The sequence below is a fragment of the Periplaneta americana genome, chromosome 2, assembly GCF_040183065.1.
Source record: "Periplaneta americana isolate PAMFEO1 chromosome 2, P.americana_PAMFEO1_priV1, whole genome shotgun sequence".
Lineage (NCBI taxonomy): Eukaryota > Metazoa > Arthropoda > Insecta > Blattodea > Blattidae > Periplaneta > Periplaneta americana.
In genome coordinates this window covers 185,727,881-185,747,731 of record NC_091118.1, presented here as the reverse complement: position 1 = coordinate 185,747,731, position 19,851 = coordinate 185,727,881, and the positions used below count along the sequence as shown (strand labels likewise).

Sequence of the window (19,851 nt, the reverse complement as noted above, 5' to 3'; positions counted from 1 at the left end):
AAACTTATCAATTGTCACCCGTAATAATGAATGTTAATGTAAAAGTAAAGAAAACAGTAATTATAATTTAATGATTCTCTTGTCCATTGTTCTATTATCTTCAACCGTGAATATGAAAAAAAGATGTGCACAATGAGAATCACCTTCTCCAGCTACGGATTCCAAAAGAATCATGAATTTGACCATCAGTCTCTGAAGAAATCTTCGTTCCCAGTCTAGTTTCTCCCTCATTTCTGGGTTATCCTTTCGCTGAATCATCTTCCAATATTTTCTCCATTTGGGAACAGCACGCAGTTCCTGCTCTCTCCGGCCCTGAAAAAATTTATTAAATCAGCGTTGTCAGACACAGCCTAAACGGAGTGGAGCGCTCCACTATAACTCGTTGCGTGCTCCAGTGCTTCCACAGACATAAGCAAGTTCACGCTCTGACTGGACGTCTCTAGCACCACAACTGGTTTCGGAGCTTACAACTCTGACACTACTGTATTAAATGAACAGACATTTTAAAAAATTTGTAATGCAATTTGTCTGGAAATAAAATAACAAAAGAGAGCTGAAGTTTCATTCACCCATGTTCGAGTACTATCAAAAGAGTGCAAAGAATAAAGCCAGCAAGATTATGAACTGATTATGTTTCCACTCTTCCCAGTTGTTATCAGGATGGCAGTACTTAGAGGCTTGAACATAATTTTTTTCATTTAAGCCTACCAATTTTTATTCCTGAACAAAGGCATGTTCTACAAGCAGTAAATCTACTATGTGGGCTAACAGTTTGACTTCAAATGATGGAAGTTGACCTTACATGCGAACCTTTAAAACAAATAAATACCGTAAGAAAAGGTAAACTATAAGAATTGGATGAGAAACTCAGGGGGCGGGGGGAAATAAATAAATAACTATAGTAAATATAGTGTAAATATTCATTTCCACTCATACTGAAGTTGCCTCTCTATTTTTCACTATCAGTGACAAAATAGATATCTCATACTCTGCACTACAGACGAGAGAGACTTGTAATTCACGATCACAATTTAATTATATCACTATGGTCTATGACTTGTGAAGAATTCCCCAACTTCTCTGTCCATAGAAATCAAGTATGACAGAGCAAAATCGAAAATAGAATGTTAATATTTTACCTACAGGTCTAATGGATAACTAATGATGAAAGATCATGGAGAGATGTATCAAGTACATGTTCCAGCAAAAAGCTATTCAAATATGCATTTTATGCTATTTTTTTAGCCTTGTGATTCGTATTGGCAGATAATGTTCTGTATTTAATCCCTTGTTTCTAGTGTCAACTCTTGGACCACTGTTCAAAGGAGGTTTTGATTTAATGATTTTGAAACGTTCTCATGTTATGTGTTTTTCTGTCTAAAAGTCCCTTGACTTTGGCTGAATTGAACCCATGCCGTTTAAGTCCAGCGGTAAGCATAGCAACCATTTGACTGCCAAAGACGATCATATAGTGAGAAAGTACTGGAAGAACCTTCAAAGTATTCACACTATGTGAACTGCAATGCTGGTTTTCATATAAATATGTAGCATATTTACCTGTTGTAAGGACACCCACATAGAGAGAGAGACCAGACGTTTGACTTGATCACGAATTAGTTCTACCTCCATACTATTGAAGCAGTGGTTCAGGAATACTAGGAGAGCTGTCTGCTCACGAAGAGAGGATGCAGGCCCATTGGTCAAGCAAGCCTCCAACATTTGTTGGAAGAAGCCAGGAAAATGTTCAGAGAGCTTTCGGAATGGCTGAAAACACAGAAATTTCCAAATGTATTGGACGCCATCTTTCATATTTCCTGATGTGTGTCTGCTGTCTGTGTACGTATGCCATGTACACATGCACACTTGCACTAGAGACAGAGAGAAATTTTATAGTAAGAATCTGTTAGTATCAGTCTGCAACATTAGATTAATTTAAAATACTATTCATTTAGACTTCAAAGTGAAAATCAAGTAATACTTTCATTAAAGTTTTATTAAATTGCAGAATGTGAAGAGCAGAGTTCAGCACACTTCGTTTACAGGCAGACTACAATTTTTCCGATAAGTGACTTTTTAAAATGGTGCTGCCCTCAGGTTTCTTGACTACTCATAGTGTTGTTGTTGTTTTCTAATGCCAGATGTTTGACAGTAAAGTCATTTGACCTCTTGCACTCCAATATTTTTCAAAGATATTATCATGGCCAGCCACTGAAGCACAGATTTTGAAATGTTCCGAATCTATTTCTTGGTTTGAGTTGCACAATGGGCAGTTAGGGGACTGATATATTCCAATTCTATGCAAGTGTTTGGCCAAACAATCATGGCCTGTTGCCAATCTAAATGCAGCTACAGACGATTTTCGTGGTAGATCGGGAATTAACTGTGGATTATGATGCAGAGAGTTCCATTTTTTCCTTTGAGATTGTGTTATCAATTTTGTTTGTTGAAGTGTAAGTATGTAGATTTAATAAATCTCTTCACAGAGTAATACGTAGATTCTACTCATAGTGTAGTTCATTCAGTAGGATACAGAATAGCTCAACAGATATGGATGTAAACTAGCTAATGCATTCATGAGTATCTCAGTTCGAACCTCTGTACTTTATTTCTGGGAAATAAGTTCTGCAACTTGATTTGCATATTCATCCCTGGATTTTATTTACTTACTGTAGCATCCATTCAGTGGTCCCAGAATAGGAGCATGTGCTCATCACTTTTGAGAGTATACGAAGCCACCAATGGTGTGTTGTTGTTATCTTTGACTCTTGAAGATTTTAATTATTTATAAAACTAATTTCAATTTATATACATTATGGCTCAGTTCCCGCAAGTGCATGTTGAAATTAATAGCTGAATATATATCAGTTTCTTTTATAGTAGACTATTATAAATACGTAGTGTTAGTAGCAGCAAGAAAAATGTCGAAATTTTAGACATAAATCTAAGCTAACAGTCGAATAAAGTGTTGAATGGTGCTTGTTGGCAACACTGTAGAGAACTGTCAAAGTTGTTCTCTTAGCGGCACAATTACATTTATTACAAGAATACGTATCTTAAACGACTGACGACATTTTTACATTGTTGTAGTATGTGTTGAAGTACAAGACGAACGTGACACATTAGTAAGTGAAATTCAGTGAAGACCAATGTTGTGGGATACGTCATCAGACAAATACAAGGAAAATAAGGAAAAATTGAGCATGGAAAGAGGTGGCATTTGCTGTATTAGAAAATGTCCTGAATATAGATGCAGAACAAAAATGATATTACTAGGTGACCATTTTGTATGTGGAATGTAAACAGTGGCGCTGCAACCTTATGTTGTTACTCGCAGGAAAGAGAAATACATAATCTATCACTAGAATAAAAGAGTGATCATACTGCACAGATGATGCAACAGGACACGCTGTGTATTTAGTACAAGCAACTGCTATTCCACAAATAGAATGGTCGGGTAATAGGTAAGTAAATAACACTGTGTAGGCCTACAACCTCATACTTATGTTTTGAAGAATAATAGATTCCTTTATTATAAACAGAAATTCATTAAGGGAAGACTCCACTGAAAATCATGAAAATTTTTCCAAATGTTTTTAGCTATTTCACTTATTCAGAATTTATATTTTCATACCCCAAATGGATTTAGCTCAATTCTGATTACAAATACTCGTATGTTTACATTTTTAAATTAAGGCTGGAAGGGGGCGTGGAATTTAAAGAGTTGTCAAAATTGTTTTTCATCAAAGAATTCTTTTTTTTTTATTTCTGATTACAAATCTAGTAACTTTTTGTTGGCTCCCTGAAGTTATTAGATGAATGTAGCGGAGAAGAATATTAATTTACATAAATATTCATTTTATTTTCAACTCTATTTTTTTGTGTTCATTTTTGTTGATTCAACACCAACTTTCTTATGCCAAATATTAATCAATCTGGATGAAATTTTTACTGCAAGTATTTATGAGGTAGCTGCATGTTTATTTTGTGAGAAATGCTGCTAGTTTATTTTATTAATATTTTTCTTAATGCTGCGCAGCTACCTCATAAATACTTGCAGTAAAAATTTCATCCAGATTGATTAATATTTGGCATAAGAAAGTTGGTGTTGAATCAACAAAAATGAACACAGAAAAATAGATTTGAAAATAAAATGAATATTTATGTAAATTAATATTCTCCTCTGCTACATTCATCTAGTAACTTCAGGGAGCCAACAAAAAGTTACTAGATTTGTAATCAGAAATTTTAAAAAAGAATTCTTCGATGAAAAACAATTTTGACAGCTCTTTAAATTCCACGCCCCCTTCCAGCCTTAATTTAAAAAAGTGTATACATACGAGTATTTGTAATCAGAATTGAGCTGAATCCATTTGGGGTATGAAAATATAAATTCTGAATAAGTGAAATAGCTAAAAAAATTTGGAAAAATTTTCATGATTTTCAGTGGAGTCTTCCCTTAAATGAAGTTTTAGACATTCGAAAGTAATTTAAAAATTCCTGATCATCTTCTCTGAACTGAGGATGTATCGTGTAGAAGGTCCCAAGTACATGTCTTTGGCTACTGACAGTGTGAACCCAACATATCCGTACATTTTTTTAAGGGAACCAGGTAGTCATTAGAGGTCAAAAATTCGATTTTTTTATTTTGTGTTAAAAAAAAGAGTACAAAACTTCCTCTTTAAAATAATATAAATTTGTGGGGGGGTATTTCTTCAGATATGCCCTTTAAATGATCTCTTTAAATTTGGCGGTGCATCTAATTCATACTTCATTCCTTTTTAAATGCAATTTTCCATAAGTTTACATTTTTCAAACAAGTGCATTTTTCTCTGAAACTACTGAATCAATTTACATGAGATTTTTACAGTGTTTTCTGCAGGCTGTGTTCTACACAGTAGACCTACGGGTTTAAGAATGTGACACACATAACACGAGAAAAAAATATATACGCATTGAAAAAAAATTGCAAAAATTGTTGAACAACGTTCAATATTTTTTCTGTTTCACTAGGGGTGAAGTATTTAACTAAATTTTGCTTTAGAATTTACAATATACATTACTTGATAACTTAACAAAATACAAAGTATATTAGTCAAGATTGTAGCAAGTAATGTGCACCTGAAGAATGAGGTACACTTAGCAAAGTGGAAAAAGAGGTTATCGGTTAGGGCCTTTATTTTGCACTCGAATACGGAACTATTTAGTTGTCTTTTATACCACTGAATTCAGAATGATTGGTTGTATAAGCATGGAAATTTTTATTCCACTCTGAGCACTAAAACCCTAGAAATATTGAACTAAACTTTTGTATCGGACTGTTTCAATCGCAGAGGCATCACTACCTACTCCCCTTAAGCACTCCTTCACATGACAGAAGAAATGTGCAAGAATGCTACAAATCAACATAAAAAATCCAGAAAAAGGACAACCCATACACTTCAATTGCACTAAGGTCTACAAACCAAGTTTATATATTTACTGTAATGAATATGAATAAAATCTGTTTCTACTCTCACCTGCCATGCTGGAACTCTCTCTCTGAACTTTTCATTGACCATGACAACAATAGACATCATGTGTGCGTGAGAAGACTTTGAAGTCACATAATTCGGCCACAAATAATTCTCCAAATACTGACTGAACTCCAACATCATGATCCGACGGATTGCAAAACTGTAAACAGAGAAGAACAAATATGAATCCTCAATAGAATGATTTCTGAGGATATAATAATTCCAGGGTTTTATTATATTGGAAGGATGGGGTATTCTGCACGATGTGGGCACATATGCTGCTGATAGCTAAGTAACAAAAGGCTAAGCTTACCATATGTCCCGTAAAAAAATGGGATAGTTCCCTTTTTGGTCTAGATGCACAGCATTCCCGTAATTTTTGTTGGGACTCTCCAAAGTCCCGTATTTTAATCAAACTTTATTTCATAATGAAAAAATAAATAATTTCTTTGATGTTTACTGAAAAAATTAGTGTTGACATTTTTGTTTTAATTTTTATAAATGTTTGGACATATTTCATTTTGAAATCAGCAAAAATTAATGAACAATATATGAAGGGTATACATGTACACATTTTTCCTTTTATCATTCTGTTGGCAGAGACACAACAAATTATGATGGTGAAATAGAGGCTATACACATTGCTCTCCGAAAATTATTAAATCTTCCCTTAAATAAATATAACAAGACAGTAATTCTTTTGGATTCTAAAGCTGCAATTCAGGGAATATGTTCAAATGCTACAAAGAAGTCAACAAAAATAAGAGAATGCTACAAAATGTTAACACAACTCCAAAAAGTTAATAAGATTGTCCGTCTCCAATGGATTCCAGCACACTGTGGAGTCATGGGGAATGAAACCGCAGACACACTCGCAAAGAAAGGCACAACAATAAAACAAAAGTCTAAATTTAATTTCTCATATTCCTCAATAAAACGCTTGATCACTACAAAATTTTCTCATTCATACCTACAAGAAATAGAATCAAATGCTAAAGACAAAAAACGGATTACACTACTTTCCAACCCAGATATAATCCCCCAGAGATCAAGGAAAACAGCAGTTGCAGCCTTCAGACTATTGACAAATCATGACTGTCTAGCAAGTCATCTCTACAGAATAGGTATCTCAGCTTCACCAATATGTGTCCTGTGTAACGATCCGGCAGAAATGAATGAAGACCACTTGAAGACCTGTGAAGCATTAAGATCAGAAGAAACTACAGTTCAAAAGTATTGGAAAGCACGACTGCTAATGGCTTCATTGCCAGATGCAAGGCACGAGACAACAACAACAGCAACATATATGAAGGGTATTGTCAGACGATAAGATAAGAGCAAAGTAGTGTCAAGCATAGGCGCTGATTTCTTTGAAATATTGGTGGGACAGGACTCTGCATAAAAGTTTGAGAGAACTTTTTATTGCTGTTTCTCAAAAATTTCCTTAAGTAGCTATTTTTTATAAAATAATATTTGATTTTTCATATAGTACCAATGGAAATTGTTTAACCCAAGATTGTTTAACATTACAGTCCTTATACATTACTTTTGCCCCTTTCACTGCTTTGCTCACCCTTCGTTGATCCTTGCAGAGATGAACATGAGCTATTAATTTCACTACCACTACTACAGTCCAATTCGTCATTCTATTCTCGTTTATTGCAGTTTTATTTTGGACAGTTTTCTTTATTCAAAATTGATCCATTATCAAGTTACATCGCAATTGCTAATCACTAAACAAGCACACACCCACAACGACAATCATCACAAAAATGATAACTGACCGGAATGTTGATAACCATTATTCTTAAATTTCGAACCAAATTTAACTCTTTATGAAAAAATGTTGAACATCAATAATAATAATAAATAATTTGTTGCCTAATATTTGAAAAATGTACATGATCATTTCCGTTTGGTAATACTGAACTGAAAAAAAAAGTGTAAGCTACCATAGACAAAGAAGTGGAGTGTCACCGTTGCATCATATGATTCACTGATTTCAAACATAAGAGACAAAAAGGGAGGATGCATTGTGAATTGCGTCACTAACATGTTTATTGGGACAGCTGGCTCTCTCTACGGATTTGAAATAACCATTTTTAACTTATATCCTAATTTATCTTTCAAACATTAATTATTTTTAACACGAATTCTTCGAATTATTTGGGGGAGAGGGAGCAGGTTCCCTAGTAATTTTAGTAGGGGGGGGGCCGAAGTCACTGGCTCTCTAAGATGAGAGGGCAGGAAGTGCCTTGCCCTCAGAAGTCGGCACCTACGCTGTGAAGTGACATAAATAAATTTAGAGGAATAAACACTCTTTAAAGGAATATGGCAATTGGCAATAGTGTTCTTTTGTTAATTCCCTTGTTTCAATCGTACTTAATACATTTTTCAGTAACTTCTAACTTCATTTTCCTTAGAAAAACATCGATAGTGTAAATTTCCGTATTTTCCTGAGACATTTATGGCAAGCTTACAGAAGGCCGAGATCTGTCACAAAGTTAGAGTGGGTTAGATGAGGGGGATAACTAAGTGAGTGGACTGTCACAAGTGAGTTAGATGAAGTGACAAGAGGCCGAGAACTGTGTAAAAGTGGATTAGATGAGGGGATTTGTGACATACAGGTTATATTCCATAGTCACTTTTTTCCTATTTTTCGCCTACAGCACATAAAACTATCTTTATACTCTGTAAATCTTCATATTTTAAACATCATCTACTAGAAATCATACTTTCTAGGCAATTTTTTTTATCCAAAAACATGTGCCCATCTCGTACAAAATCTCAGGAAAATTCATATAAATAAAGGATAAGTCAAAGAACTCTGTAGGGCGTAAATTTAAGAATTTTATTGGCTCTAAATGCTGTGGTTTTCGAAACACCCATTTCTTGTGAGAGATAGTAGAGAGATTTTCGAAGAGAATGTTCTAAGTTTTCTTGTATCTCATCGAGTTTTTCCTCAGTAAATATACTTAAGTTTCTCTTTCCACATTTATTCAGAACTGACCCTGTTTCTCTAAACTTTTTTAAGAGGTTTAATATAGTCGTCCTATGTGGAATGGGAACACCAGGAAATTGCGTTGCAAAACGTCGTCGCACTGTTCCACAATTCTTCGTTATCAAGTAATACTCGACAAGATAAATCCTTTGTTGTAATGTAAACTTTTGTGGTGCCATATTAAGCCACAATCTTCAATCTTCAACTAAGATGTACGTACATCAATACAAAGGTCAACAGAGCTCATAGGAAATTGAACAGCAGTTATCAGTAGCAATGTGACCATGTGATGTTTCCTTGAAGGCAGGGAAAGAGAGAGAGAAAGAGTGTAGCATGCGACTGTAGCAGACCCAGTTCACCAGGAATGACAAGCGCTGACGCTGGGTCCACTTACTGCCGAGTGCTGTAGAGAATGTCATAGATCACTCCGTAGAATTTGAAAGATCTGCGCATATCTCAGTTAAAAAAATTATTTCCTAGTACAATGATAAACGTTTGTGGTTTTCACTTATGGCAATCCTGGTATAGATAGATTTCTAATTGTGGTTTAAAAACACTTTACAAAGACCATAACTCTAAGGTTGGGATGGGGCTAAAAATGCTTTTGGGTTGTCATTTCTACCACTGAGCGAGGTGGAAAATCCTAAAAATGGAGGACCTAAAGTTTCAACCCAGTAAGATGTAGATGTTGCCACATTTCACAGAGAGGTGAGTACCTTGTTTTTCTTACAACTTAATCTATTCGCGTTTATGGGTTCTGTAATACACCTAAAATGTTTGCGCTTTTGAGCTCTCATTAAAGCTGTATCTGCGCTTATGGGCTGCAGCTCAAAGAAGCCACATCTCCCTTCTTCCTTACTAATTACAAACATAATATAACACGCGAGAGATCCAGGACGATTACTAGGGAAATGGTCCGTTTTCCCAAAATTGCGTCTTGAATCTCGCGCGTGTTATATTGTGTTGGTAATTAGTAGGGAAGAAAGGAGACGTGACTCCTTTCGTGTTCTGGAGAATTAAGAATGGCACAAGTGAATGTCACATATTTTATCCCTCTGTGGTAGGCCTACTTTTACCAGAAAGCGTCTCTGACATTTTTAGGCAGGGATGTTCTTATATCATGGATGACTTAACGAATAACGAAAGGAGTTAGTAAGTTTTAACGTACTTTTTCTCTCTTATTTATATAAGCCTATATAATTATATTCTAACACTACATTTTCATTTTGAATTTAATTAAATTTTTAATTAGAAATTTATGTGGATTTGATCCGAGTTGTTCCTGCTTTTATATTGCTGTGTACTGTCATTATTATCTGAGCTATCAGATCAAGTTTAGAAGATAGATGTTGTATTTAGACGTAATTTAAAAGATAATGCTAATAGATGCCGCTATAATATGTTATTGAAGTATCCAAATTATGCAATAGGTGGCGGTATCAGTATTTCAGTCTGGTAATGATTTGTATCCTCGAATCTTCCCACAGTCTGTGAAATGGAATGTAAGCTGTTTGACCAATACGAAAACGTTATTACGCAGGATCGGAGTTTCGAATTTTGCATTAAAAGTAAATTATTGCCTTCAAGACAGAAGTGTAGTACTGTTGAAACCGTGAAGTGGCTAATTAAAACTAGAAATAAGAACCCTCCATTACAAATAATAGTGGTTTCCGACTACTAAATTGAATGTTAGACGAAGTCTAACTCAGCGTATTTCTGATTGATGGAACATTAATTAACGTCGTCTACATTTCCTAAGGACACAACTGACACATATCCAGGTTACTATGTGATAACAGGCTTCAAACCAAAAGAATACACCGTTGTATGTTCCAACGATCCACAAAATCCGTGATCTGAACCTTCTTGACTACAATACGTGAGTACTAATATTATTTATACACAGTAACGCCATAACTGTTAAAAATCAGGCTATACTGTTCATTTAATACTGCAATTATCCACTGCTATATCTCCGATATTTCAAGAAGCCATATGTGTGACGTCAAATCTTCCAATACAACACTACTCTCCGATTAGGTGAGGTTAGGTTAGACATGTTGAAGATTTTTGTTAAAATTATTTGGACATATGGCATGTTTCTCGGCTGTGAAATCCATAAAAATCGTTATAAAGGCAAGTGAAATCTTAATGAACTTACTTCGTGCCATATATTTCCTTTATGTAAATGTCTTCGACCACCTTGTCATCAAACGGTAGATGGTTTTCCACTGTGTAGGGCGCCCAATATTGATTTGCAAGCTGAAAGTATATAAGTTACAAATTAATTAATTAAGTTTTAATTCATGTGCGAAATGTAGTTTGTGTCAAACATTCTTGAAAGTTGTATTTACCTGAGTGATTCTGTCGGCATTAATCTGATCAACAGTAGGAGCCGGACCTTTTGATTTCACGCTCTGCGTGTTCGACACCATTTTTATCTCAATAAGTTGCAACGCTTCTATTACGATCACCTTTAATATCGTAACATACGCATTCCAAACGTTTTCAATAACATTCTATTTCATTTTCAACATGCGAGCCACGATACTGAACTCCCCTCTTTCTTATTCCCTTTGGAATTTAGAAATTGATGTTCTACTGTTTACTCGAGTAATATGAATATTGCTCACAAGGATCGCTCTCGTTCAACGTCACAGATTACATACATGCTTCAATAGCTGGCGCAGCGACAAGTTAGCTAAACAGCACGCAGATTTATTGTGCTAACCGCTAACCCTTTAGGCGCATTCTCAACCCAAACTGACTGACTACGCCAAGGTTCGCTGTGCATCTAGACTGCGAGCAAGGAACCCCATCACTTTTAAACTATATCACAGTGTAGTATATACATGCACGAAGCTTGGGATGATTTTTTGCATTTCTCGCGATAGTTGCTAGCCGCTTGGAGCGCTGTGAGTACTAGGAACAATGGACTGTGCCGCTGCCATCGTGGTCTAATACAGGCCGTAAGACAGACCATGTGACTCGCTTAACCCGATCACGAAGGGTGACGTTTCAACCACATAAATTAGTTTGAATGCATATTTCTCTAAAATGTAGTGTAATTGCATTCATAAAATTTAAAATAATGATTATGAGACACTGCAGCCAGAATTCACTTGCGAGTTAAGGTTTAATATTATTTTTGGTGTGAAAATTACGTTGTTCGTATGTGTAATACCTGCTTTTATTTCGATTAAATATTGCGAAATTCTTGTACATTCATTTATGCACGATTCAATAATTTTCAATTGCACCGCACGGATGTTTAGATATGTTGAAATTATAGGTTATGTTTATTGTACCAGTTGCCCCTTTCTGCCCTAGACATATAATTAGGAACATTAAATCCAGATGTTTGAGATGGGCAGGGCATGTGGCATGTATGGGCGAATCCAGACATGCATATAGAGTGTTAGTTGGGAGGCCGGAGGGAAAAAGACCTTTGGGGAGGCCGAGACGTAGGTGGAAAGATAATATTAAAATAATTTGAGGGAGGTGGGATATGATGATAGAGACTGGATTGATCTTGCTCAGGATAGGGACCGATGGCTGGTTTATGTGAGGGCGGCAATGAACCTCCGGGTTCCTTAAAAGCCAGTAAGTTATTATTATTATTATTATTATTATTATTATTATTATTATTGTTATTATTATTGTTATTATCGTATCATGAGAGACAAAATAATTTTAACGGTCAGCGTTTGAGAAAATACACAGTTTCCTTGTCAAATTGAGAAGGAATATAACACTTATTTCCATCAGAAAATAAAATCTTAGCCTACTTTACCTTCTGAAATGCCATTTTCTTTACACGTCTTACGCTATGTGTAAATAATTTATCGTCAGACTTATCATTTCACTTTTAATATACGCTTCTCAGCCTTGTGGATTCATTTAATTCAACCTCTCGAATTTCACTCTCTTCATTTCGCTTAACATGCGTAATAATTACGCAAAAGTAAAACTTTAAAAGTTACAGAAATCATTTTATCACCGCCTGCAAGATGTAACTATTCGGTTTAACGAGCTATGATTTTATCAAAACAATTGAAAATGAAGTAATGTGGGGCTTTGTTTCATTACTGTCACCAGGAAACGTGGTTCTCATCTTTGGGAGCCTAAAAAAATTTAGTAGTAACCTGGACATAAAATTTACGGTGAACGTTTTTAATATTCCAGGCAAGTAATATTTATTTGGTAAGTCGTGTATATGTTTTTTATTAAAGTACGTAAACTTGTTCTCTGGAGTACATAGCCGTCACTAGTAGGCCTATATTATAAATCACCGGGATTTTGTATTACTACAGAAAATATTGTGACTTTTGTATGACATGTAGCATATATCTAATTTATCAACTATAATGTCATTGTCCGTACACAGATCCTCTCTCAGTTTCAGTGAAACGTTATAATTCAAAATTGCATACATAACATTATTAACTATAATAATTATATACTATTAACATTATGTCATTACGGATATTTCGTTTGACTAGAGACTAGGCCCTATCATATTTCAGTCATGAAAACTTGTTTTAAAAATCTGTGGTACAAGAATTTAATGAGGCAATAGTATGCATTTATTTCCTATGATGAATCGTTGAGATAAGAACAGCAACAAGAAGTTATTTGGTATTTTGTTTCATTGTTTGTGAGTTTCGATAGGCATCAACTTTGGTGTTCCATATCAAGAAAACTACCTACGCGTATGATGTAGTGTGTATAATATTGTGGATAACTCTAATTGCAATAATAACGTATTTTCTCTGAAATATACAGCTTATTATATTAATTTTAAAACCAGTAGAGTAGCTGGCAACAGGGCATCTATTATTCCTCCTTTATGGCAGGGCACGGCATGGCAGGCCCCCTCGAAGCTACAGATCTGCACACAGCCTCCGAACTCTCCTACAGCCTATATCATTGGTTCTCAACCTATGCTTCGCATACTACCAGTGGTACGTGAACTACTGGCTGGTACTTAAATTGAGAAATAAATACATATATAAATTATGATAAAATATGAACAGATATAGCTGTTTTCTGTATATTATATGAAACACTCGTTAAATAAAATAAAATAGTAACTGCTTTTGATTAAACTTGCCTAAATAAAGTAATCAATTATTGCTATTCAAGCGACACTTGACGATTTGCCATTATAAATTTGTTTTAGTAGTATAGCTAATGTCATACAGGCTTCGAGACTTTGGACCCGATACAATAAGTTTACTGTGCATGCACTATAGGTTGTTGACTCGCTGCAGGTAGGTAGAGTTGTGTTGAAGTAACAACGTTGCTATTTAGAGTAGAGTACGGTAGTATGGGGAAACACACACATACTACGCGACCAAGGCGGGAACCGTTTTGTTTGGTGGCGCTGCGATTCGCTTCACAATGCAGGCCGTGCTGTAAAGTCCGCATCAGATGCAAAATGAAGCACATGCTGAACTGCGCTCTTGTTTCGTTATTATTAACACGCTTTATATGTTATATGTTCGTATATATATATATATATATATATATATATATATATATATATATAGTCAACTTCATTGTTTAGTTTTATTTTATCTTATGCTTACATAGGATTCTATTCAGAAAAAACACCAAAACATCGGTGTTCGTAAAGGAGGGAACATGAATCAAAAGTAACGTAAATTAAAGTAGGTACTGTATTTTATACAATATTTGATTTCATATACATTTCTTACCTTAGCATTTTAAAGTGACCGGACTCCGGACATCATATATGAGGAAAGCACCCGGTATAAAACCATCATTATCATCAGCATGGGCTACTATAAGTCGTTGACCTGCACTGCTATTTGTATAAACTCCTGACACGTTTACGTCTTGCTAACATTTGTGGACAGTGTAATGGGTATGGAACCATGTTTCGTCCAGGTAAATAACGGGCTACTATATCAGAGCGTTCTATTAGATATGTCCTTTTATCTTTACATTTTTGAATGCAAAACCCATGGACAGCATGAGTTTTCGTAAAGTTTCCTTGCACCCTTTAAAACCTATACCTCTCTTACAAAATTTATGCAACTTTCCTAATGTTTGAAGCTCTTTGTAGAGACTATAATATTTATGAACTTCTGTTCTTATGATACATTTGTCCATGTCGTCTAATTCAACCTTATTTGCAGGAGGTCATCTAACTTTGTTTGGTGTCGATATTTCTACACCCTTGTCCTCGCATTCTTTATTTTCCTTTCTAATCCATTGTTTCTTTATTTAACTTCACAATAGCTGCAGCACGCTCTGTTGTCTTCGATAGAGGTAGGAATAAACCAGTTGTCTTTTCTTCATCACAAAACTTTATGGCATTATAAATAATGCTCCGCGCTTGGCTACGAAACACACGTCTTCCTACATGCGGCATTGCGAACAGTTTGAAACACTAGGTATTGGATGTGACGACACTCAAGCAGTAAACATACGCAGCGAGCACGGAGTTCCTCATTCTGCCACGACGGGTCCCGCCTTGGTCGCGTAGTATATGTACATTCTGAAAGTAAATATACATTACACAATGATAAGAATGTGAAAAGCATTTATTCTCCTGTCTTTTATAAGCATTTGTGTTTAATTATATATAGTGTTAATGGTGGAAATTAGCATGTAGAGCCCGGACGAGAAGTTATGGCACCAGCGCGAAAGACGCATTTTAGTTCGTTTGCTTGGACTCGCCTTCACACTCAACTGGAGGGGTGTTGGGTCAGTTGGTTACTAGCATTCCGAGTGTTCAGATCGTTCTGCTACTACCGCTATGCTAATACTGAAAACATTATCCTTCTGAGCTCCCTCATTATGGCATTGTCTAAGGTGTGAAATCATAGAGTAGTTCATAGTCAAAGACATAAAATAGCATACAATATATGGAAATTCATGTCAGAAGAGGTTGTAAATGGAATACCAATTCCATTGAAAAGCGTGTGTGCAAGAGTACTGGCTCCCACTGGTATTTCAAAGCGAAATTTGGCAAGAATCAAGAAAGAAGGGAAAAATATTGAGGCAGGAACAGCAAATTCTTTCTCCAGTCCGGAAAAATCACAGCCGAAGAAGAAGATTGTTGCAGCTGTAGACAGTTTTGATGAGGAAGTCCTAAGAAGTCTCATCTATAATTTCTACGCTACACATAAGCAGAGACCGACTCTGCAATCGCTTCTTCCAAAAATGGATATCAGTGTATGATTATGTGAAGAAAGTAGAGAACAGATACATTGAAAGTGAGCACGTGATGGACAGTATTTTGGAGAACATTTCCATAAACTTAGGGACATCAGATTCCAGCACAGATCAGTCTGATTCGAACGGAGAATAAGAATATAAAGATGGAATAGCGGGCGTAATTTCATTAGGTACCTTCGGATTCTTGAGTAGGAAAGTGGTGATACTAAGGTAAGACGAATGTTTTTAGAAAGAGATGAAACGGATATGCCTGCCGCTCTGAGCTTGAGAACCGTAACCCAAACAACCCCCACTCCTCTACCCTGCTGGCCGGCAATTTAAAACTTAGCGCAGGTTGGTGCCATAACATCTCGTCTCAGCTTTAGCAATTTTAATTTTTTCATTTATCCTATTGGTCGTCTTTAGGAAGTGCAGTTACAGTACCGAATTGCAATGTACCTACTAAAAGATACATTCTCAGTGTCTCAAACGTAAATCTGTTTCAGTCATCTGCCAAAGTTTGTACTGTGGAAAGCTGCGCTCTACGTCTCATGACGTGATAGGAGCAAAACGAAAAAATCTAACACCATTGCAGTGTCTAAGAGACAGTCCTTTATTCTCGGGTGACTCTATGCCCACTAATTTGCTGTTTATGGTACACAATATTCCATATCCGTTAATTTTACATAAAAATTGATTTCCACTTCTGTTTCACGTTCAGCAACCGGTGTACTTGGTGTCTCATTAATTCTCTGTGTCATTTTCTAAATTAATTTGAGAGCTTCCGGCTCTCTTGCTCTGACTTTTCTAACCGTGTAATAGTTTCAGACACAGTTTGAAAATGGGATTGTATGAAAACAAGATTATTCGTCAGAACCTTCAAATCCAGAGCGGTTTTCTTTGCGTATTTGTTGTCATTCATTCTACAGTACCCTCACCCACTGCACGCTTTACCACTATACTCAGTACGCCGTTATGCGGATTTCCCACTGAACTGCTCTATTGGGTCCGAAGTCTCGAAGCCTAGTCATAAATTAAAAATAGTGGTACCGTACGTCATTGATAAAGGTTGAGAACCGATGGCCTATATGATTCCTTTACCTCCCCACGTAGGTCTCACAGTAGTCCCTCAACCCCGGTCCCAAAATTTACCATAACCTCAATGGAGAGCCTACGGTGCGTAGCACTAATCAACCACCAACAACGAATGATCACATATCCATGGGGTCCAAGTTCGGCGGCGGCCCACTGTCTACTCAATAAGCCCGAAATCTGGGAGAGAAACGGAGATGATGATGATGACGAGGGGAAGTGTAATTATGATGGTGAAATGAATCCGAGGTCCAATTCCGAAAGTTACACAGCAATTCTGCTTCGATTGGTTGAGGGAAAACCTAGGAAAAATCTCAACTAGTAACTTATCCCAACCAGGATATGAACCGGAGCCCGCTCGCTTCACAATCAGACGTGCTAACCGTTACTCCACAGCGGTGTACGGCAACAGAGCATATTCTGATGGAGCAGGTAAACTGAGTGTGGAGTGTGGTTACGAGATGTTTACAAGGTGCCAGCCGTAATCAAATGCGTGATGCATGGCTGATTGTGCTGCGGTATTGCAACCATGTTAATTTATCCTTAGGATAAAATAATATACAAAAAATGGTAGCCATAAAACCACAGAAGATAACTCCAGTTACAAGCATGGAGAGATGGAAAATAACAGTGCATGTCAGTCGAGAATTCGCTATGTGACATTCGTCTTACACTTGAGAAAAACTTCGGAAAAGCCCCAACCAGTGGTACTCGAACTGCGCCCGGGCGTAGCCTCGGATCAATAGGCAAACATTTTTCATAGTGACGTAAATAAATCTCTGTCATGACAGTTTTTGTCCTCCTATTTATATCAAGCACAATCTTTCCATGCGCGAAGATTATAATGAATTTCTTTTGCATATTGTCCTTTCAGATCCCTAATCGGACCAGTTCCCCAAAATCGCAAGTGTATACTCAATGCAGACAAGTGCCTCCCAATGAATTCAAGAGGCGGTAACGGACCAGTCCGTAATCGTGCCCCTACATCACATCGCTAGATGGCGACACGATTGAGTCCACGCAACTCAGAGGTAAATGCCTTGGAACAAAGGGGCTACATAATTGGCAAGAAGATCGGGCAGGGGTCGTATGCAACTGTGCACCTTGCCGACTATGTGGATGGCAATACTCCGAAGAAGATGCGCCTCGCATGCAAAATATTCGACAAGGAAAAAGCACCACGGGACTTTCTCGACAAATTCTTCCCGAGAGAGCTCGAGATACTGACAAAGATCGAGAACCCACACATCATCCAGGTTCACAGTATCCTTCAGAGAGGACCTCGTGTCTTCATCTTCATGCGATATGCAGACAATGGTGATCTTCTGGACTTCGTGAAGCGCAATGGAGTGGTGCCGGAACAGCAGTCCAAGCTGTGGTTCCGCCAGATGGCGAGTGGGCTGCAGTATCTGCATAGCAAGAACATTGCACACCGCGATCTAAAGTGTGAGAACATCCTTCTATCCCGCCGTTTTAACGTCAAGTTGGCAGACTTCGGCTTTGCTCGTTTCTGCATTGACTGCGATGGACGGCGCGTACTCAGCCAAACATACTGCGGGTCTGCCGCCTACGCAGCCCCGGAAGTAGTGAGTGGCACTCCCTACAACCCGAAACTCGCAGATGTCTGGTCCTTGGGCATTATCTTATTCATAATGCTCAATGCATCGATGCCGTTCGATGACTCTAATTTGAGAAAACTTCTCAAGGACCAGATGTCGAGGAACTGGGTGTTTCGCTCCAGAGTGAAGGAGTCTGTGACTCCAATTGCAAAATCCATAGTACGGCACATCTTGGAGCCCGACATAACTCTGCGACTGACTCTGGACAGGGTATTGGCACATGAGTGGGTGAGAACAAGAAAAGACAAGACTGTGTCCTTGATGGGCCGCCTTGTACATTCTGCACCATCCCATCCTCCTGGACAGGTCTCGCTGTCCCCAACAGGGGAAACAGGCCATCTCACTGCTACTGGAGAATGTGTGAACATCACATCCAACAACAATGATGAAGGAAATTCATCACTTAAGATACCTAATGAATTAAAAAGAACTGATATAAACAACAACGAAACACTCTTAACTGTAGAACACACATTAACATAATGAAATGTTTTTTAAACATCGACATTGCATAATTTAGGTTAAAATTTGTATGCACACTCGACTAATGGAATAAAGATCACGTTTTACATTTTAATAACTTTTTATTGTCCTGAACATATGAACTCATATATGGTATATGTTACAGATGTACATAACTGTATATTATTTTATTATATGAATACTGCAAATGCATGTATTTCTAGTTGGGAATCAACCGTAAATTATTACATCAACGTTTTATTTTATTGATCAAATGATTTAAGAATTTCTTTCCATTGTCTTATCTTTACCAAAGTCGTGTGCTTAATTTAATATAGTTTAGAACGTTCTTTACTCTGTATTTATTCACATTAAAGGATCTTTTTATATTTTTAGTAGATGATAGAAGAAACGTTATTTAAGGAATCGTCTTTCAGGCTGACATAAGGCTTGTTAATTTTTTTTCTGATGCTATTTCCTCAATGTTCAAGAAAGAAATACAATTTAGCCAAAAGCTTACCAATACTTCAATATTCATGAAGGTGATTTAACAATAATATGTAGAAATTAAGAAGAATAAAAGCACGAAACTTTCCAATTGTTGCTCTAATAGAAGGAACGCTTGTTGTTAAAGGAAATACCAGTATACTATATTTTTTTTTTAAACATGATTATAACACTCCTGTATTTTATATGAGCGAAAGTCTGTTACCACATTATCCAAAATCCCAAAATTAAGACATTTGGCCTCGTTTACAAATTGTAGAGTTGAAGTACGTATAATTAATTAGTCGTTTACAAATGTATATAAAATAGTTGTGTACCGGTATGTAAGGCATTCTTTACAATCCCAAAATTGAGATATTTGGCCTAATTTATAAATTGTAGAACTGAAGTAGATAAAGAAGTGGTTTATAGTTTCAAATTTCCTATTCATATGAAAATAATAGTTGAAAATAAACGCATAGAATAAGTG

General features: G+C 36.5%; 2 protein-coding genes across 2 annotated transcripts in view; one reads left to right on the top strand and one right to left on the bottom strand.

Annotated features, from left to right (window-relative positions):
- The window catches only part of LOC138694922 (RNA helicase aquarius), a 203,971-nt gene extending 192,870 nt beyond the window's left edge, over window positions 1–11,101 (bottom strand). The window contains exons 1-5 of the mRNA XM_069819113.1: window positions 10,869–11,101; window positions 10,676–10,776; window positions 5,517–5,673; window positions 1,558–1,764; window positions 144–312 (exon numbers count right to left, since the gene is read on the bottom strand). Coding sequence (XP_069675214.1) covers window positions 144–312; window positions 1,558–1,764; window positions 5,517–5,673; window positions 10,676–10,776; window positions 10,869–10,949 — 715 coding nt within the window. The 5' untranslated portion in view covers window positions 10,950–11,101. The remainder of the gene's footprint in view (window positions 1–143; window positions 313–1,557; window positions 1,765–5,516; window positions 5,674–10,675; window positions 10,777–10,868) is intronic.
- Window positions 11,102–12,590: 1,489 nt separating this feature from the next.
- Tssk (Testis-specific serine/threonine kinase) lies at window positions 12,591–18,980 on the top strand. The gene is made up of 2 exons (XM_069819103.1): window positions 12,591–12,717; window positions 17,669–18,980. The coding sequence occupies exon 2, from the start codon at window positions 17,793–17,795 to the stop codon at window positions 18,894–18,896; it is 1,104 nt and encodes a 367-aa protein (XP_069675204.1). The 5' UTR covers window positions 12,591–12,717; window positions 17,669–17,792; the 3' UTR covers window positions 18,897–18,980.
- Window positions 18,981–19,851: the final 871 nt, after the last annotated feature.

Excerpts from the sequence above, each read along its gene's own strand:
- Tssk (XM_069819103.1), top strand. The coding sequence starts at position 17,793 with ATGGCGACACGATTGAGTCCACGCAACTCAGAGGTAAATGCCTTGGAA.